At 44.1% G+C, this 21365-nt stretch overlaps 1 protein-coding gene across 1 annotated transcript; it reads right to left on the bottom strand.

Moving 5' to 3' along the window:
* Positions 1-7773: 7773 nt before the first annotated feature.
* Positions 7774-14663, bottom strand: INHBB (inhibin subunit beta B). The gene is made up of 2 exons (XM_075829057.1): positions 13254-14663; positions 7774-10851 (listed from the first exon to the last, which is right to left on the bottom strand). The coding sequence occupies exons 1-2, from the start codon at positions 13843-13845 to the stop codon at positions 10079-10081; spliced, it is 1365 nt and encodes a 454-aa protein (XP_075685172.1). The 5' UTR covers positions 13846-14663; the 3' UTR covers positions 7774-10078.
* Between the last annotated feature and the right edge of the window lie 6702 nt (positions 14664-21365).

Consider the following 21365-nt stretch of genomic DNA (forward strand, 5'->3'; position numbering starts at 1 on the left):
AAGCCACCATTAGGGGGAGCTCACTACATACAGATATATACAGCTCCCGTAGTTACATTATAACAATCTGCTGCCTGCAGCCACCACCAGAGGGAGCTCACTACATACAGATATATGCAGTTCCTATAGAGTTACATGATGACATTCTGCTACCTGCAGCCACCACTAGAAGGAGCTCACTACATACAGATATATACAGCTTCCATAAAGTTACATGATAAGATTTCAGCTGCCTTCAGCTACCACTAAAGAGAGCTCACTGAATGCAGATACATACAGCCACCACTAGGGTTAGCTCACATCATACACATATATACAGCTCCCATAGTGTTACATGATAATATTCTGCTGCCTGCAGTCATCACTAGGGGGAGCTCACTACATACAGATATATACAGATCCCATAGAGTTACATGATAATATTCTGCTGCCTGCTGTCACCACTAGAGGGAGCTGAGTATCCAGCCTTGCAACCCTTATTTGTTCATGCCAACTCAGGGTTGGACTGGAGTACAATGTGCCACAGCTGAGAATTATCTAAGAACAGAACTGGGAAATGCTGGAATACAGGAGAGGACCAAATGTAATCAGTTCTACTCAATGCACGGTCTCCCCCAGCTCCGGTTACCTCTGAAAATAACAAGATTAGAAAGAAAAAGGCAAAAGTCAAGAATTACTGCAATATGAATGACCTGTTACTATACACAAGTCCCAGCTCTGAGCTATTGTAATAAAACAGCCAGAGAATCGCAGTACATACTCAGACTTACCCCCTGACCGCTAGTGATGTCATGTGCTGCACTACTTCTACCTACAAAGTATAAAGATAAAGCAATCATTTGTATAGGGGAATATTTCTGTACTGTGTAATTACTGAGTCCAATTAGTATAAAGCATCGCTGCTCCTCCTATAGACCACTTAAAAGTATACGTCCACTTTTAAAACCCATTTTACAGTTTATAAAAAGATATCTGTGTACATACCAGCAGAATAGTGAGTGCAGCTCTGGAGTATACTATAGGATGTAACTCTGGATCAGTACAGTATACGTTATGGAATGTATGTACACAGTGACTGCACCAGCAGAATAGTGAGTGCAGCTCTGGAGTATAATACAGGATGTAACTCAGGATCAGTACAGGATAAGTAATGTAATGTATGTACACAGTGACTCCACGAGCAGACTAGTGAGTGCAGCTCTGGAGCATAATACAGGCTGTAACAATGGATCACTATGAGATAAGTAATGTAATGTATGTACACAGTGACTCCATGAGCAGAATAGTGAGTGCTGCTCTTGAGTATAATACAGGATGTAACTCAGGATCAGTACAGGATAAGTAATGTATGTACACAGTGACTCCACCAGCAGAATAGTGAGTGCAGCTCTGGAGTATAATACAGGATGTAACTCAGTATCAGTACAGGATAAGTAATGTAATGTATGTACACAGTGACTCCACCAGCAGAATAGTGAGTGCAGCTCTGGAGTATAATACTGGATGTAACTCAGGATCAGTACAGGATAAGTAATGTAATGTATGTAAACAGTGACTCCACCAGCAGAATAGTGAGTGCAGCTCTGGAGTATAATACAGGATGTAACTCAGTATCAGTACAGGATAAGTAATGTAATGTATGTACACAGTGACTCTACCAGCAGAATAGTGAGTGCAGCTCTGGAGCATAATACAGGCTGTAACAATGGATCACTATGAGATAAGTAATGTAATGTAATGTACACAGTGACTCCATGAGCAGAATAGTGAGTGCTGCTCTTGAGTATAATACAGGATGTAACTCAGGATCAGTACAGGATAAGTAATGTATGTACACAGTGACTCCACCAGCAGAATAGTGAGTGCAGCTCTGGAGTATAATACAAGGCGTAACTCAGGATCAGTACAGGATAAGTAATGTATGTACACAGTGACTCGAACAGCAAAATAGTGAGTGCAGCTCTGGAGCATAATACAAGGCGTAACTCAGGATCAGTACAGGATAAGTAATGTAATGTATGTACACAGTGACTCGACCAGCAAATTGTGAGTGCAGCTCTGGAGCATAATACAGGCTGTAACAATGGATCACTATGAGATAAGTAATGTAATGTATGTACACAGTGACTCCACCAGCAGAATAGTGAGTGCAGCTCTGGAGTATAATACAAGGCGTAACTCAGGATCAGTACAGGATAAGTAATGTAATGTATGTACACAGTGACTCGACCAGCAAATTGTGAGTGCAGCTCTGGAGCATAATACAGGCTGTAACAATGGATCACTTCGAGATAAGTAATGTAATGTGTTTACTAAACGTTTTTATGTAGATTCATTTGATATATAAAGTGTAAAATTCAGAAGAGGACATGTTGGGTTTTTTTTGCTGCTGGAGAAATTGTTGGGTCTAGTTGCAATCACAACCTCTTTGTCTTCCATTACTTTGGCTCCATGGAATAAGGCACAGGCTGCACATAGAGGAATGTATTTAATATTCTCGGTGACAGGTGCATTGTTATGGGGGATGTATGATCTGTTCGCTTGCAGGTGACGTTCTCCCGGTGTAAGGATGTGCAGTGAGTCAGGCAGATCTGGGAACAGGATCCGTGTGTCAGGGCAGTGTGAGGTCGCATGTATCAGAATGGCGCTTTTGTTCTCCTGATGTCACTTGCTGCAATCAGATCTGGTTGAGTAAAAAGTACAGGGAAACAGTATCCTCATTATCATGGGGAGCTGAGAGGACTCTGATCCCAGTATCTGTGGAGGCCGCAGTCAGGACAGGTTCCCAGTGCTCTGCAGCTGACAATGACTTCTGTGCTCCTGTCACTTGTAAAGCCGTGCCCAGAAATGTTCCTTTATTGTAAACACATGGCATCATCAATTATAATGCCTCTCAATGCAGCAACGTTGTTGAGTAACTGCTTATTCCGTCTCATCTTGTCCGGATCCTGAGTGACATTATGACTTATACTCCAGTCACATCCAGAGCTGCATGTACACCTGAAATCCATTAGCACGGTGCTCACACACATTTATAGCCCTACGTTTTTCTTTAATGTTGACAGTATACATCTAGAGCCAAGGATATCATAAAAATCATATACGTTGCGTTATATGTAATTTTCATAAGGGAAATCAATGGCAGACGTACTGGGTGTAGGTTTGGATGCATCTAAAAAACAAAACGCCAAAACGATGTTCAGTTCCCTGTAAAATAGAAATACGGACCCGTTACACTGAATGCTACTGGATACCTTATTTTGTCGAATAAGTTTGACGGATGCTGAAAATGTATTAACTGAAGCAAGGGAAAATGGCGCAAATTTATGATGCAATTTTAGGCCTGCTTATAGGAGGCGTAGAAAGATTTTTCACGCTGCTTCTCGCCTCCACTGCTGCCAGGCTGCTTCTCGCCTCCACTGCTGCCAGGCTACTTCTCGCCTCCACTGCTGCCAGGCTGCTTCTCGTCTTCACTGCTGCCAGGCTACTTCTCGCCTTCACTGCTGCCAGGCTGCTTCTCGTCTTCACTGCTGCCAGGCTACTTCTCGTCTCCACTGCTGCCAGGCTGCTTCTCGCCTCCACTGCTGCCGGGCTGCTTCTCGTCTCCACTGCTGCCAGGCTGCTTCTCGTCTCCACTGCTGCCGGGCTGCTTCTCGCCTCCACTGCTGCCAGGCTACTTCTTGCCTCCACTGCTGCCGGGCTGCTTCTCACCTCCACTGCTGCCAGGCTGCTTCTCGTCTCCACTGCTGCCAGGCTGCTTTTCGCCTCCACTGCTGCCAGGCTGCTTCTCGCCTCCACTGCTGCCAGGCTACTTCTCGCCTCCACTGCTGCCGGGCTGCTTCTCGCCTCCACTGCTGCCAGGCTGCTTCTCGTCTTCACTGCTGCCAGGCTGCTTCTCGCCTCCACTGCTGCCGGGCTGCTTCTCGCCTCCACTGCTGCCAGGCAGCTTCTCGCCTCCACTGCTGCCAGGCTGCTTCTCGTCTCCACTGCTGCCGGGCTGCTTCTCACCTCCACTGCTGCCGGGCTACTTCTCGTCTCCACTGCTGCCAGGCTGCTTCTCGCCTCCACTGCTGCCAGGCTGCTTCTCGCCTCCACTGCTGCCAGGCTGCTTCTCGCCTTCACTGCTGCCAGGCTGCTTCTCGCCTCCACTGCTGCCAGGCTGCTTCTCGCCTCCACTGCTGCCAGGCTGCTTCTCGCCTCCACTGCTGCCAGGCTGCTTCTCGTCTCCACTGCTGCCGGGCTGCTTCTCGCCTCCACTGCTGCCGGGCTGCTTCTCGCCTCCACTGCAGCCAGGCTGCTTCTCGTCTCCACTGCTGCCGGGCTGCTTCTCTCCTCCACTGCTGCCGGGCTGCTTCTCGCCTCCACTGCTGCCAGGCTACTTCTCGCCTCCACTGCTGCCGGGCTGCTTCTCACCTCCACTGCTGCCAGGCTGCTTCTCGTCTCCACTGCTGCCAGGCTGCTCCTCGCCTCCACTGCTGCCAGGCTGCTTCTCGTCTTCACTGCTGCCAGGCTGCTTCTCGCCTCCACTGCTGCCAGGCTGCTTCTCGCCTCCACTGCTGCCAGGCTGCTTCTCGTCTCCACTGCTGCCGGGCTGCTTCTCACCTCCACTGCTGCCGGGCTACTTCTCGTCTCCACTGCTGCCAGGCTGCTTCTCGCCTCCACTGCTGCCAGGCTGCTTCTCGCCTCCACTGCTGCCAGGCTGCTTCTCGCCTCCACTGCTGCCAGGCTGCTTCTCGCCTCCACTGCTGCCAGGCTGCTTCTCGTCTTCACTGCTGCCAGGCTGCTTCTCGCCTCCACTGCTGCCAGGCTGCTTCTCGCCTCCACTGCTGCCAGGCTGCTTCTCGCCTCCCCTGCCTCCATGCTGCTTCTCGTCTTCACTGCTGCCAGGCTACTTCTCACCTCCACTGCTGCTAGGCTGCTTCTCGCCTCCACTGCTTCCAGTCTGCTTCTCGTCTTCACTGCTGCCAGGCTGCTTCTCGTCTTCACTGCTGCCAGGCTGCTTCTCGCCTCCACTGCTGCCAGGCTGCTTCTCGTCTTCACTGCTGCCAGGCTGCTTCTCGCCTCCCCTGCCTCCATGCTGCTTCTCGTCTTCACTGCTGCCAGGCTACTTCTCACCTCCACTGCTGCCAGTCTGCTTCTCGCCTCCACTGCTTCCAGTCTGCTTCTCGTCTTCACTGCTGCCAGGCTGCTTCTCGCCTCCACTGCTTCCAGTCTGCTTCTCGTCTTCACTGCTGCCAGGCTGTTTCTGGCCTCCACTGCTGTCAGGACAGGGACAATCCACCCTTGAGCTGTCTGACAGTTTGGTTGCTAGAGATACGATGCCTAACAACCACAATCTTTTATATAGGGTTTTGAGGGAAGGGGCCCCTACAGTCTGTCCCAGGTTCATGGCAGGACTGTCACTGCCAGGCTGATGAAGGCAAGGTGAGGAAATTTGTCAGTGTTTAGGCCTTTCTGTATCTCATTGCTGCATTAGTTATATCAAGGTGGATTCCATCTAAAGTTCATGAACCCATTACCCCATTTAGTTACCTTATAAATAACATCTTGTACATTGTCACAAAAAGTGAATCTACCCGCAGTGATCAACATGACTGCAGCGCCCTGGTTCAATGTTTCTCCATAATAAAACAGACGTAGATTGAATGTGAAGACCAGAATATCTTGTAGAACTGCATGTTTCCGTCATGAAAGCCGCCGCAGGTTGTGAAGTGTAAGTGATGTGAACAAGGTGTATATGACCAGGGATGACCCAGACGGAAACACATTTTGGGCCTCAATAACTGCCCATGACAACTAATCAGAGCTAAGCTATTAAGTCTTAAATTGTGCGGGCCAGTACAACATACATGATCTATACGTGATTCATTGCATCTGCGGCACAATGGTCCCCATATGTGCCAGGTGCAAGTTTTCTTCAATCTGACCGTCCCACTCCATGGAAGTCAATGGAAATGAAAAAAAAAGTTGTGCAAGATGCACAATACGAGACTTAAAGAAGCACTCCGGGACTTTTTTTGAATCATCTTTTCTTCCTGCACAGTGCTGTCCCCGTTGAAAACCCCCACCTGCCTTGACGGCACTTCCTCTGAGAGCAAGAGAGGAAAAAGATTCTCTAAAGATGGCCGACAAATAGAAAAACACAGAAAATGCTGTTACGGTAACTAATGCTGGAAATGTGGAATAGATGTTATTATTTAAAAAGTGCTGGAGTGCTTCTTTTAGGCTTCGTTCACATCTGCGTCAGCTCTCCGTTCATGGGTTCCGGGTTCCGTCGGAGCTTTCCATCAGGGGAACCTTTGAACGGAGAACTGACTGAAACAAGTGGAAACCATAGGTTTCCGTTTGCATCACCATTAATTTCAATGGTGACGTATCCGGTGCAAATATTTTATGTTTGTTACAGTTGTTTAAGGGTTCTATCGTTTTGACAGAATCAATACCGTAGTCGACTTCGCTATTGATTCCATCAAAACAACAGAACTTTTAACAACTGTGACAAATAGAAACCATTAGCAAAGTTTCCGTCACTATTGAGATCAAGGTTTCCGTTTGCCTTTCCGTTGAGGGTTCCCCCGACGGAGCAAATGAATATCTGGGAGATCAATGTTTTTGCCAAGAATTTGACGCCCTCCTGCTTGTATATTCACATTTACTGTTCTTGTGTTTGGCCCATTATTGTTTCATTTCTGCAGTTAACCCTGTAAAGGTAAATTCAAGGCGGAAGATTTGTTGCAGAAATTTCGGTGACTGAAAATCAGTTCCATTGATCTTAATGGCGCTGTTTCTGCAGCAGGTGCTGGTATTTCTGCGAGCTCCGTTCAGATAAATGGGACAGTTGCAGAAATGTCTCCAACAAATCTGCGGTGTGTGAATAGAACTTGACGGTAGGAACACACAAGGCGGAAACACTGCCAATTTTACGCAACGGAATTCATTGCAGAAAATCCGCAGCATAATACAGTAGCAACAGTGTGGGTGAGACTTGAAGAAATCTCATCCACACACAGTGGAAAATATACGCCAAAAAAAACGTAAATAAAGTGACCTGCTGTGCGTTTTTAAGCCGCAGCGTGTCAATTTACGCTGTGGAATTTCTGCTCTTCTGTTGCGGGTTTTCTCCATTGTATTCAATGGGGAGGTAGAACCTGCAACAAAGAGCCATGTGTTGCGAGTTTTGATGCAGAAACGCTGCGATTCAGCCGCGAAAATCACGAAGGTATTTTTAATTTGAAATTAATAATTACAGCTCATACTTCGCCCCCTGCTGTAGTACTAGCGATGCGATTCTCTCTTCTGAGCGCCGCCCGGCCTTCTGGGATGACGTTTTATCCCATGTGACTGCTGCAACCAATCAAAGGCTGCAGCAGTCACATGGACTGCAGCGTCATCCCAGGAGACCGGGCTAGAAGAGGAGATATGCATCGCCCGGTAAGTATAACATTTTATTGCTGCAGTATTTCCGCAGCGGACATACTGCTGAAAAACCACACCATAATTTGTTGCGGTTTTTTTTAGGCGGAATTTCCTGCAGCTACCTGGGCGGATATGCTGTATAGTTTTACGCAGTGTATCCGCCTAGTATGTCCCTACCCGGATAGTCAGAAACCAAACAGAGACCAGAAGCATTCGGGACCGTCAAATGGAACGGATGAAGATTTTGGCATTTCTGGACTAATTAACTAATACATGAATGCTGACTGGTCCCTGAGAACATCTTTTCATGTGAATTCGTTCATTTACATTTGATACGGAATCAATGACAATAATAGATTTTTGATGAAAACGGTTTCTTTATTTAAACTGTACACGACAAGGAGACGCCTGTGACAGCAAATCTAAGGGAACAACATTTGGTTTTAAATTATTATTATGTAACAGAACCTAAAGTGAACGTCTTATTAAATAAACATTGAATTTAGAAATGCGCATTTCTTATACTACAACAGTCATTTTCGCTCTACATTCCATGTGCGCCTTGTATAGAGAAAAAAAAACAACAATAACAACAACACGTTGGAATGAAACAAAGTAAATGCATTGGTTTCCCGTGCCGGGATGCGGGCCCATCGGAGAGGCAGCGACACTTATTTACAGTATACATGAGCCTCAAAGCTTCACCGTTACTTTATCATGTTGGCCTCTTTGGTTGCAAAATGACGTATAATACAATGAAAATGTCTTTATTCTGTTGCTAAAAAAATATCCATTTATTTTCTCTTACAAATGGCAGTTGTGGCTAATCATGCATCAATTCAGTGCAAAACGTTAAACAATCCTCCGCTTACGAAAAAAGAAGAAAAAGCGAATGAATTTATTTCAAGTATAAAAAATATATATTAAAAAATAAAATAATAACTTCTGTCTCGAGTCCATTGTGCCCGATGTGATGTCATTGAAATGCGTTGCTCAGTGGGGTTCACGACTGTCGTTCGGCAGGGTCATGTATATGCCAGAGCTCCATCTGCTGTATCATATACATATATATATATATCTCAATCACATACCGGACCTTGGCCTGATATTAACATAGACCAGTCTGTAATCTGATATATAACACACCAGTCCAGATCTTGGTCTGACGATACGATTGATATAGATCTACAGATGTAGCAGGCATCAATTTATCATGTATCTCTTCTGGGGGTTACATTGTTTGTGCATCGTGATTTACCTGCAGTTCTATGTAAGACCACAGATATCATAATGAGATGAGGCATGATGCAGAGAATATAGGCTAAACTCAGCTCTGCTACATCTGCACACATATACAGTATACATTGTAGGGATGAACAACTTCAGGAGCCATTCTGACATTTTCATCTGCCTCAATACGATACATTGAGGCTCCTGGGATCTGTCCCGTCCTGATGTCATTCCAGTCTGATGATACAATATATCCGTTCTTGTTTTGATACAATCATATATCTCGCAGAACTGCTGACCTTCCCACGAGACCTCAGTTATAATGTTTGTTTTGTCTTATGAAGGGATATGTGAGTATTTGTGTACTGAGGATTTTCACCTCTCTAAAATCCTGGACTATTTGTACCACATGCCTGTGATAATGGAATGAATATTTGCGCGGCCAGGTTACAATAAGTAGCTGAATGTTTAGGCTCCTGATCTGCAGCCCCTGCAGCAGGGAAAGGGTTAAGTAAGATTAAGTGCACTGTCGAGTACCATTATTACAGGTAGTGAGAAGAGCAAGTGCTGCTGTTGAAATGGGAACCTAGTGGTTTGCAAGTGCTGTGGAGCCCCCGGCCCCGTCCTTGTCATTTGACACAAGGGGATTATTATATCCATCTGCACCTTCGTCTGGATTCTCCCTGTGATTTAAACCCCTCAGTGCAGGATGAAATTGCAGAACAATGATTTATCAGGCCATTGTGTTATCAAAGGGGTTACAAAAATAATAGATAAATATATATATATATTTATAGGTGCATATATATCTGTATATCCATTCACTTTCATGGTCTCCTCTACGCGCCGGCTTGTGTATAAGGTAACACAGTCACATACGTCCGTACAGTAGAAAACAATCCGCAGCTCCATTACTGGTTTCCGGACCACAAGTCGTTTGTCATTTTTCTGCGGTTTCTTCAGAGTCAGATGCATAAAAGAAGTTTATTAGGGAAGACCAATATTTGGCTGCCCACGTTTCAGCCACAACGTAACTATACATTCCTCGCTGCAAGTGCTGGAAGAGGGTGATGGGAAATACACAGAAAGCTGGAGCCACCCACACCCCGGAGGGGCCACTTCCTCAGATGATCGCTTGGAAAGATGTTCTGGAATGTGTTACTTTTCATCCCTTGAAATGTGACAGTTGACCGAAAGGTCTATGGAAACCTCTAGGCTTTCTCCGCTGGCGTCACAGTGTTTCCAGATGTCTCAGTGAGTGGACATATGAGCTTACAATCTCATACGCCATGTTTTATAGATGCCTGTGAAGACGATAGGACGCCCCCAGACTGGCATTCGTCTCAAATGATCTCTCCCCCCTAGCGTCACTGTGACACAATATCCCACTGGTGGAGGTACGGCGAAATTGGTCATTGTCCAGTGACTCCAATCACGCACATCCACATTCCTCCACGATCATGTTAGGCACGTCCCTCTTGACGATATTGTACTCATCATCAAAATATAGCATGGACATTGTACTTAATTTTGTTGGAATACAACATGAGTTGACTGTCCCTGGATTTAGACCTCTCATCCTGTACTGATTCACCACCGCGGTGTGGAAGGAGGAGGCCGAACCTGGTACACCGGCCAAGTAGGCAGGGCAGCTCCCCTCACAATAATTGCCATAGTAGCCCGATGGTGCTATAATCCAATCATTCCACCCAATGAGTCGAAAGTCGATATAGAACTGTTGCCTACAACACAGGTGTGTACGTCCGTCACACTCCAGACCTCTTTTACGTATCCGATGCTTGTTGTCGGCAAGTTTAGCATGTACCACCAGAAAGGGGCGGTGGGATTCTTCTCCTGGATCCACGTACACTGGGATTACAGACCACTCCTCACAGCCATCACATTGGACTTCGACATTAAGCCTACGGTCGCCCTTCTCAAATAGAGCTTGGATGGTATCAGTCAAGGGGAACGTGTGCCAACCACTCCTCCTGATATCTACTTTCTTTTCCACCAGGCTCATCTTGGCTGGGTTAGAAGGATCTTGGAAATGCAGTTTTATCCGGATTTTGCGTCTTCCGCTCTTCTCCAACACTTCAGGAAGCTTGAGGTAAAGCCATAGGTTGGACTGGAAGACAAACAAGTTCTGGTTCCCCTCATTGGAAATAATGAATGAGAGTTGGACTCTGGAAGCCGTGGCGTCATCTGTAAAATGTAAAAGAGAATGTATGAAGACCTAAAACCCACAGGACAAAATACGGACTCAATGGAGAGCGCTGCTCTGTCCACCTGTTGGGGCCATTGAGCACCTCTAGGTCGAACATCGTAAGGTTCACAACACATTTCTGTCCAGATAAAAAGGTGGAAAACTTGGTGCAGTGACTGTAACGCCCATTTTACTGACACAAATGAAAACGGTAATTTGGGTTGATAATTGATGTACTGATGCCTTCATAAACCTACCCAATAAAGGAAGAAGTGCTTCACTTTACTAATTAATGGATTTCATTTGAAAAAATAAAATATCAAACACATACAAATATACATGTTTCATTCCCTGGTCCTTTACTGGATGCTTAGAGTGCGCTGCGCCCCCGCTACAGTCACATATAGGGACCTTTACACCGCTGCAGGATCATTAGTGTCCTCTCCTGCACACAGTCATCTCAGCTCAGAGCAGGGAAATGAATGAAGTATTAGTTACAGGGAAGATCATATCAATGTCAGCAGATTGTGCCCTGCAGAGGAAAGATCCATGTCCGACCCACAATAGTGAGAATTCAGCTAGAGATTGAGGGATGAGACAGAACAATCCCAAAACATCCCGCAGAAGAAACCACAACTGTAAAATGGGCAACACAGATATCTGCATCAGAATCTAACATGATGGAATCACTGCACATATATTATCCAAATAGACAGATGATAAGATAGATAGATAGATAGATAGATAGATAGATAGATAGATAGATAGATAGATAGATAGATAGATAGATAGATAGATAGATAGATAGATAGATAGATAGATAGATAGATAGATATTACATAGTTACATACATAGATATATATGAGATAGATAGATAGATAGATAGATAGATAGATAGATAGATAGATAGATAGATAGATAGATAGATAGATAGATAGATAGATAGATAGATAGATAGATAGATAGATAGATGATAGATAGATAGATAGATAGATAGATAGATAGATAGATAGATAGATAGATAGATAGATAGATAGATAGATAGATAGATGATAGATATGAGATAGATAGATAGATAGATAGATAGATAGATAGATAGATAGATAGATAGATAGATAGATAGATAGATAGATAGATATTACATAGTTACATACATAGATATATATGAGATAGATAGATAGATAGATAGATAGATAGATAGATAGATAGATAGATAGATAGATAGATAGATAGATAGATAGATAGATAGATAGATAGATAGAAAGATATTACATAGTTACATACATAGATATATATGAGATAGATAGATAGATAGATAGATAGATAGATAGATAGATAGATAGATAGATAGATAGATAGATAGATAGATAGATAGATAGATATGAGATAGATAGATAGAAATGAGATAGATAGATAGATAGATAGATAGATAGATAGATAGATAGATAGATAGATAGATAGATAGATAGATAGATAGATAGATAGATAGATAGATAGATAGAAAGATATTACATAGTTACATACATAGATATATATGAGATAGATAGATAGATAGATAGATAGATAGATAGATAGATAGATAGATAGATAGATAGATAGATAGATAGATAGATAGATAGAAATGAGATAGATAGATAGATAGATAGATAGATAGATAGATAGATAGATAGATAGATAGATAGATAGATAGATAGATAGATAGATAGATAGATAGAAAGATATTACATAGTTACATACATAGATATATATGAGATAGATAGATAGATAGATAGATAGATAGATAGATAGATAGATAGATAGATAGATAGATAGATAGATAGATAGATAGATAGATAGATAGATAGATAGATAGAAATGAGATAGATAGATAGATAGATAGATAGATAGATAGATAGATAGATAGATAGATAGATAGATAGATAGATAGATAGATAGATAGATAGATAGATAGATAGATAGAAAGATATTACATAGTTACATACATAGATATATATGAGATAGATAGATAGATAGATAGATAGATAGATAGATAGATAGATAGATAGATAGATAGATAGATAGATAGATAGATAGATAGATAGATAGATAGAAATGAGATAGATAGATAGATAGATAGATAGATAGATAGATAGATAGATAGATAGATAGATAGATAGATAGATAGATAGATAGATAGATAGATAGATAGATAGATAGATATGAGATAGATGATAGATAGATAGATAGATAGATAGATAGATAGATAGATAGATAGATAGATAGATAGATAGATAGATAGATAGATAGATAGATAGATAGATAGATAGATAGACAGACACACCCTGTAACCCGCCTCTCCTACATACTGTTCCTCTATACACTGTACCCCGATCCCCCTGTAGACTGTGTTGGGGTTACGTACCTGCCTCGGCGAAGCTGATGATCTCGGAGGTTGCGCTGTGCTCGGGGCTCTCGGGGCCAGACATGCCGTGCCCGTCCAGGCTGGGGATCTCCAGGCGTCCGTCCTCCCGCAGGCGCCCGGCGTGCAGCTTCCTCAGGGCAGTCAGCATTGCGGCCCTTGGCACAGCGTGGGTGATGTTCGGCCGCTCCCGCATCTGTAGCCGGGTCAGAATGTGGCGCTTCACCGCCTCCACAAAGTCCTGCTCCAGTCCGGCTGCCTCCTCCGGGGGCCGCAGCCCACAAGATGCGCAAGTATTCGGGGAGGAAGACACGGGATGATCGGGCACTGGAGTGGGGCTGCCGGCTGCGCCCAGGACCAAAAGGGTGAGCAGTAGCAGAAGACGGGTGCTGAGCCGCGGAGCTGCCAATATACCCGGGAGAGCCATGGTGCTGAGACGCGGAGCTGCCAATATACCCGGGAGAGCCGCGGTGCTGAGCCGCAGAGCTGCCGTTCTACCCGGGAGAGCCATGGTGCTGAGCCGCAGAGCTGCCGTTCTATCCGGGACAGCCATGGTGCGGAGCCTCAGAGCTGCCGTTCTATCCGGGACAGCCATGGTGCTGAGACGCGGAGCCGACGATCACCTCCCTATATATAGATCCACAGCCTCCTGATGCTCTCCCGGGTACTCCACAGTCGAGGAACAGGGGAAACCCCCTGGTAACAAGCAGCTGAGACCCCCGAGTCCTTGTGATTTATCCACAACTTGTACAAATCAAAGCGTCCTCTGCTCAGCCAGGGATCTAGGGGTCCCCTTTTCTTGGTCTTGGGGGTCACCTTAGATGAGCTCCGGAATGTCTTTGATCTTGGTGACCCTTCTGCTCTTGAGTCTTGGAGTCTCTTGTAATCTCCTGGGTCTTGGAGTCTCCTGGGTCTTGGTGTCTCTTGTGATCTCCTGGGTCTTGAGGTCTCCTCTGTGATCTCCTGTGTCTTTGGAGTCTCTTGTGATCTCCTGGGTCTTGGAGTCTCTTGTGATCTCCTGGGTTTTGGAGTCTCTTGTGATCTCCTGTGTCTTGGAGTCTCTTGTGATCTCCTGTGTCTTTGGAGTCTCTTGTGATCTCCTGGGTCTTGGAGTCTCTTGTGATCTCCTGGGTCTTGGAGTCTCTTGTGATCTCCTGGGTCTTGGGCTCCGCTGGATCCGGAGGTCCCCGGCGTTTTGCACGGAGGCTCCCTCTTCTGTACCGGAGCCGCCTCCACGTGTACTCTGCTGTGTACACCGGGCAGGACGCGTTGTGAGCCGGCTGTGCAGTGCGCGCTGTCCACCGCAGCTCTGCCTGTCACTGCCCCGGCTTCATATTCGTCACTCGGCGCTTCCTATTTATCCCGTGAGAACCTGACACAACACACGACACAGGACACAGGACTCTGTCACAGGCTGTTTGCAAACACTCAGCTCAACCAATGGGGGCGTAGCATTCAGGGGGGGGGGGGGAGGGCGCATTACATACAGGACATTATATACCTGCCCCCGACCCCAATTGCTGGGGAGGAGCATAGTATGACAAGACCCCCAATCAGGTAATAAATACATACAGGACCCTCAATCCCAACATTACTAAGGAAATAAAAACATACAGGACCCCCAATCCCCCACTACTGACCCTTTCCCCAAGCCAAGCAGTGCAGAGGGGTCTACACAGCCCACCACCAGGGGTCATTACTACAGATCAACAAATGGCATTATAGATAATTCTACGTATCCTGCAGAAATACAACATGATACAGGAGGGAAGGAGGTAAGGAAGGAAGGAAGGAAGGAAGGAGGGAAGGAGGAAGGGAAGGAAGGAGGGAACGAAGAAGTAAGGAGGGAAGGAAGGAAGGAAGGGAAGGAGGAAGGGAAGGAAGGAAGGAGGGAAGGAGGAAGGGAAGGAAGGAGGAAGTAAGAAGGGAAGGAGGAAGGGAAGGAAGGAGGGAATTAAGGAGGAAGGGAAGGAAGGAAGGAGGGAGGGAAGGAAGGAGGAAGGGAAGGAAGGGACAGAAGGAAGGAGGAAGGGAAGGAAGAAGGAAAGGAGGAAAGGAAGGAGGGAAGGAAGGAGGAAGGGAAGGAGGGAAGCAAGGAAGGAGGAAGGGAAGGAAGGAAAGAGGGAAGGAAGGAGGGAAGGATGGCAGGAGGGAAGGAAGGAAGGGGCGGAAGGGAAGGAAGGAGGAAGAAAGGAGGAAGGGAAGGAAGGAGGGAAGGAAGGAAGGAGGAAGGGAAGGAAGGAGGAAAGGAGGGAGGGAAGGAAGGAGGGAAGGAAGGAGGGAAGGAAGGAGGGAAGGAAGGAAGGAGGGGAGTGTATATGTAACCAAGGAAATGGGAGCAGTGTACCCCACATTAAATGAAATATAGAAATCTATCTATCTATCTATCTATCTATCTATCTATCTATCTATCTATCTATCTATCTATCTATCTATCTATCTATCTATCTATCTCTCTCATATCTATCTATCTATCTATCTATCTATCTATCTATCTATCTATCTATCTATCTATCTATCTATCTATCTATCTATCTATCTATCTATCTATCTATCTATCTATCTATCTATCTATCTATCTATCTACCTATCTATCTCATATCTATCTATCTATCTATCTATCTATCTATCTATCTATCTATCTATCTATCTATCTATCTATCTATCTAAGAACCGGTGATACACACTTTTCAAACTTTTTTTTTTTAACCCATTCACTATTATCAAGATGAAGGCAAACGGCCCCATTTCTGTGAGATTCCTGTGTAGCAGTCTGATATTCCGTCACATTATACAATATATTATTATTACTATAAGTGGCGAATATTATGTCATTTTTACAATATCAACAATATAATGATTGTAATTACCTTTTTTTTGCATGTGACCCAAACTGAAACAAATAATATTGTGCTTGGCCGTGCCCCTCCATTTGGGGTGTACTTAGAAGACGTATGTTATTACTGTTGGTAACAATAGCGCCATTATTGTCTTTATCTGCTGTTATTCTAATCATCCGCCTTTTAATCCTTTTATAATGATCGTTTTTATTGCTCCTATATATTCATTAGTGGAACAAGCAGATGGAGCAGGTTCATTTCGGTGGAGAAAAATGCAGAGATTAGCAGAGAGCGCCACCTGTCTGCTGCAGCCGGGATCCACACGTACCGTTACACAATAAACTCTACCTCAGAGACACATAGATCATACCTCCCAACTTTTGAATTCGGAAAAGAGGGACATTTTTAAGCCACGCCCCTAACCACACCCAATATCCCGCATAAACACATCAAATCACGGCCATATCCTTCTGCAAACAACGTGCGCACATTCTCACTACGGATCTCTAGACTGTCTGGATATCACAGATATTATGGATCCGGTTATATCGTCTTTGTGTTACTTTTCCTATCTTTGGTATAACATTCGCTCATCACGGCGGCAGCAGCTGCAGGACAAACCAAAAGGCTGAGAACAATGAAAGTCAAGAGGGAGACCCTGTGGTGGATGACTTTTCATTTGACAGGTAGCAGAGTTACATGATGGGGATTTTCTTTCCAGTTGTGTAACTCTGCTGGAATCATCCACCAGAGCCCTCTTGTAGATAGCGCCACACACAGCCCCCCTGTGGATCGCTCCAAACACAGCCCCCCTGTAGATAGCGACACACACAGCCCCCTGTAGATAACGCCACACACAGCCCCCCTGTAGATAGCGCCACACACAGCCCCCCTGTAGATAGCTCCACACACAGCCCCCCTGTAGATAGCGCCACACACAGCCCTCCTGTAGATAGCGCCACACACAGCCCCCTTGTAGATAGCTCCACACACAGCCCCCCTGTAGATAGCGCCACACACAGACCCCTGTAGATTGCGCCACACACAGCCCCCCTGTAGATAGCTCCTCACACAGCACCCCTGTACATAGCGCCACACACAGCCCCCCTGTAGATAGCGCCACACACAGACCCCTGTAGATAGCGCCACACACAGCCCCCCTGTTGATAGCTCCACACACAGCCCTCTGTAGATAGCGCCACACACAGCCCCCCTGTAGATGGGGCCACACACAGCCCCCCTGTAGATAGCGCAACACACAGCCCCCATGTAGAGAGCACCACACACAGCCCCCCTGTAGATAGTGGCAAACACAGCCCCCCTGTAGATAGCTCCACATACAGCCCCCCTGTGGATAGCGCCACACACACAGCCCCCCTGTAGATAGATCCACACACAGCCCCCCTGTGGATAGCTCCACACACAGCCCCCCTGTAGATAGCGCCACACACAGCCCCCCCTGTAGATAGCGCCACACACAGCCCCCCTGTAGATAGCGCCACACACAGCCCCCTGTAGATAGCGCCAGGCACAGCCCCCTGTAGATAGCGCCACACACAGCCCCCCTGTAGATAGCGGCACACGCAGCCCCCCTGTAGATAGCGCCACACACAGCCCCCTGTAGATAGCGACACACACAGCCCCCCTGTAGATAGATCCACACACAGCCCCCCTGTGGATAGCTCCACACACAGCACCCCTGTAGATAGCGCCACACACAGCCCCCCTGTAGATAGCGGCACACACAGCCCCCCTGTAGATAGCGCCACACACAGACCCCTGTAGATAGCGCCACACACAGCCCCCTGTAGATAGCAGCACAGACAGCCCCTCTATAGATAGCGCCACACACAGCCCCCTTTTGTACATAGCGCCACACAACCCCATCCCCGCTTGTACATAGCGCCACACAACCCCCCTTATTGCGAGCTATGTTAAACTTATATTATAATTGTGTTATGGACCGTTCCTGCAGATACTGTGATTATCAAAACTGCCTTCAGTGTAGTCAGGGGAAATCTGAAACAATTCTGATTCTGGGGCCCTCAGGGAAATTTGTGACCACCAGAAATCATATTATAAAATGACAAATGCTCTTAATTGAGCACTCTATGGTGGTATTATTTGAGCATTGTATGGCGGTATTATTTGAGCACTGTATGGTGGTATTATATGAGCACTGTATAGTGGTATTATTTCAGCACTGTATTGTGGTATTATTTGAGCATTGTATGGTGGTATTATTTGAGCAATGTATGGTGGCATTATTTGAGCACTGTATTTGGTATTATTTGAGCATTGTATGTTGGTATTATTTGAGCACTGTATGGCGGTATTATTTGAGCACTGTATGGTGCTATTATTTGAGCAATATATGGTGTATTATTTGAGCACTGTACGGTGGTATTATTTGAGCACTGTATGGTTGTATTATGTGAGCAGTGTATGGTTGTATTATTTGAGCACTGTATGGTTGTATTATGTGAGCAGTGTATGCTTGTATTATTTGAGCACTGTATGGTGGTATTATATGAGCAGTGTATGATGGTATTATGTGAGCACTGTATGGTGGTATTATTTGAGCACTTTATGGTGGTATTATTTGAGCACTGTATGGTGGTATTATGTGAGCATTGTATGGTGGTATTATTTGAGCATTGTATGGTGGTATTATATGAGCAGTGTATGGTGGTATTATTTGAGCACTGCATGGTGGTATTATGTGAGCATTGTATGGTGGTATTATGTGAGCACTGTATGGTGGTATTATGTGAGCATTGTATGGTGGTATTATTTGAGCAATGGTGGTATTATTTGAGCAATGTATGGTGGTATTATTTGAGCACTGTATGGTGGTATTATTTCAGCACTGTATAGTGGTATTATTTGAGCACTGTATTGTGGTATTATTTGAGCAATGTATGGTGGTATTATTTGAGCACTGCATGGTGGTATTATGTGAGCATTGTATGGTGGTATTATGTGAGCACTGTATGGTGGTATTATGTGAGCATTGTATGATGGTATTATTTGAGCAATGGTGGTATTATTTGAGCAATGTATGGTGGTATTATTTGAGCACTGTATGGTGGTATTATTTCAGCACTGTATAGTGGTATTATTTGAGCACTGTATTGTGGTATTATTTGAGCAATGTATGGTGGTATTATTTGAGAACTGTATTGTGGTATTATTTGAGCATTGTATGGTGGTATTATTTGAGCAATGCATGGTGGTATTATTTGAGAACTGTATTGTGGTATTATTTCAGCACTGTATGGTGGTATTATTTGAGCAATGCATGGTGGTATTATTTGAGAACTGTATTGTGGTATTATTTGAGCATTGTATGGTGGTATTATTTGAGAACTGTATTGTGGTATTATTTGAGCAATGTATGGTGGTATTATTTGAGCAATGCATGGTGGTATTATTTGAGAACTGTATTGTGGTATTATTTCAGCACTGTATGGTGGTATTATTTGAGCAATATATGGTGGTAGTATTTGAGCACTGTATGGTGGTATTATTTGAGCACTGTATCGTGGTATTATTTGAGCAGTGTATGGTGGTATTATTTGAGCAATGTATGATGGTATTATTTGAGCACTATGTGGTGGTATTATTTGAGCAATGTATGGTGGTATTATTTGAGCATTGTATGGTGGTATTATATGAGCACTGTATGGTGGTATTATTTGAGCAATGTATGGTGGTATTATTTGAGCATTGTATGGTGGTATTATTTGAGCAATGTATGGTGGTATTATTTGAGCAATATATGGTGATATTATTTGATCACTGTATAGTGGTAGTATTTGAGTACTGTATGGTGGTATTATATGAGCACTGTATAGTGGTATTATGTGAGAACAGTATGGTGGTATTATTTGAGCATTGTATGGTGGAATTATTTGAGCACTGTATAGTGGTATTATTTGAGCACTGTATGGTGGTATTATTTGAGCAATGTATGGTGGTATTATTTGAGCACTGTATAGTGGTATTATGTGAGCACTGTATGGTGGTATTATTTGAGCATTGTATGGTGGTATTATTTGAACACTGTATGGTGGTATTATTTGAGCATTGTATGGTGGTATTATTTGAGCACTGTATGGTGGTATTATTTGAGCATTGTATGGTGGTATTATTTGAACACTGTATGGTGGTATTATTTGAGCAAAGTATGGTGGTATTATTTGAGCACTGTATGGTGGTATTATTTGAGCAATGTATTGTGGTATTATTTGAGCACTGTATGGTGGTATTATTTGAGCATTGTATGGTTGTATTATGTGAATGCTGTATGGTGGTATTATTTGAGCATTGTATGGTGGTATTATTTGAACACTGTATGGTGGTATTATTTGAGCATTGTATGGTGGTATTATTTGAGCAGTGTATGGTGGTATTATTTGAGCACTGTATGGTGGTATTATTTGAGCACTGTATGGTGGTATTATGTGAATGCTGTATGGTGGTATTATTTGAGCACTGTATGGTGGTATTATTTGAGCAATGTATGGTGGTATTATATGAGCAATGTATAGTGGTATTATTTGAGCAGTGTATAGTTGTATTATTTGAGCATTGTATGGTGGTATTATTTGAGCATTGTATAGTGGTATTATTTGAGCATTGTATGGTGGTATTATTTGAGCAATGTTTGGTGGTATTATTTGAGCACTGTATAGTGGTATTATTTGAGCATTGTATGGTGATATTATTTGAGCATTGTATGGTGGTATTATTTGAGCATTGTATGGTGATATTATTTGAGCATTGTATGGTGGTATTATGTGAGCGCTGTATGGTGGTATTATTTGAGCACTGTATGGTGGTATTATTGAGCACTGTATAGTGATATTATTTGAGCACTGTATGGTGGTATTATGTGAGCATTGTATGATGGTATTATTTGAGCAATGGTGGTATTATGTGAGCACAGTATGGTGGTATAATTTGAGCACTGTATGGTGGTATTATTTGAGCACTGTATGGTGGTATTATTTGAGCAATGGTGGTATTATGTGAGCACAGTATGGTGGTATAATTTGAGCACTGTATAGTGGTATTATTTGAGCACTGCATAGTGGTGTTATTTGAGCATTGTATGGTGGTATTATTTGTGCACTGTGTAGTGGTATTATTTGAGCACTGTATGGTGGTATTATTTGAGCACTGTATGGTGGTATTATGTGAGCACTGTATGGCGGTATTATTTGAGCACTGTATGGTGGTATTATTTGAGCAATGTATGGTGGTATTATAT

This window comes from Rhinoderma darwinii, chromosome 6 (assembly GCF_050947455.1).
Source record: "Rhinoderma darwinii isolate aRhiDar2 chromosome 6, aRhiDar2.hap1, whole genome shotgun sequence".
Classification (NCBI taxonomy): Eukaryota; Metazoa; Chordata; class Amphibia; order Anura; family Rhinodermatidae; genus Rhinoderma; species Rhinoderma darwinii.

What these genes read in the sequence shown, in the direction of transcription:
- INHBB (XM_075829057.1), bottom strand. Translation starts at nt 13,845, where the DNA reads ATGGCTGTCCCGGATAGAACGGCAGCTCTGAGGCTCCGCACCATGGCT. An exon ending in CATCAGCTTCGCCGAGGCAG is followed by an intron (nt 10,852 to 13,253) that starts GTACGTAACCCC and finishes TACATTTTACAG; the next exon opens with ATGACGCCACGGCTTCCAGA.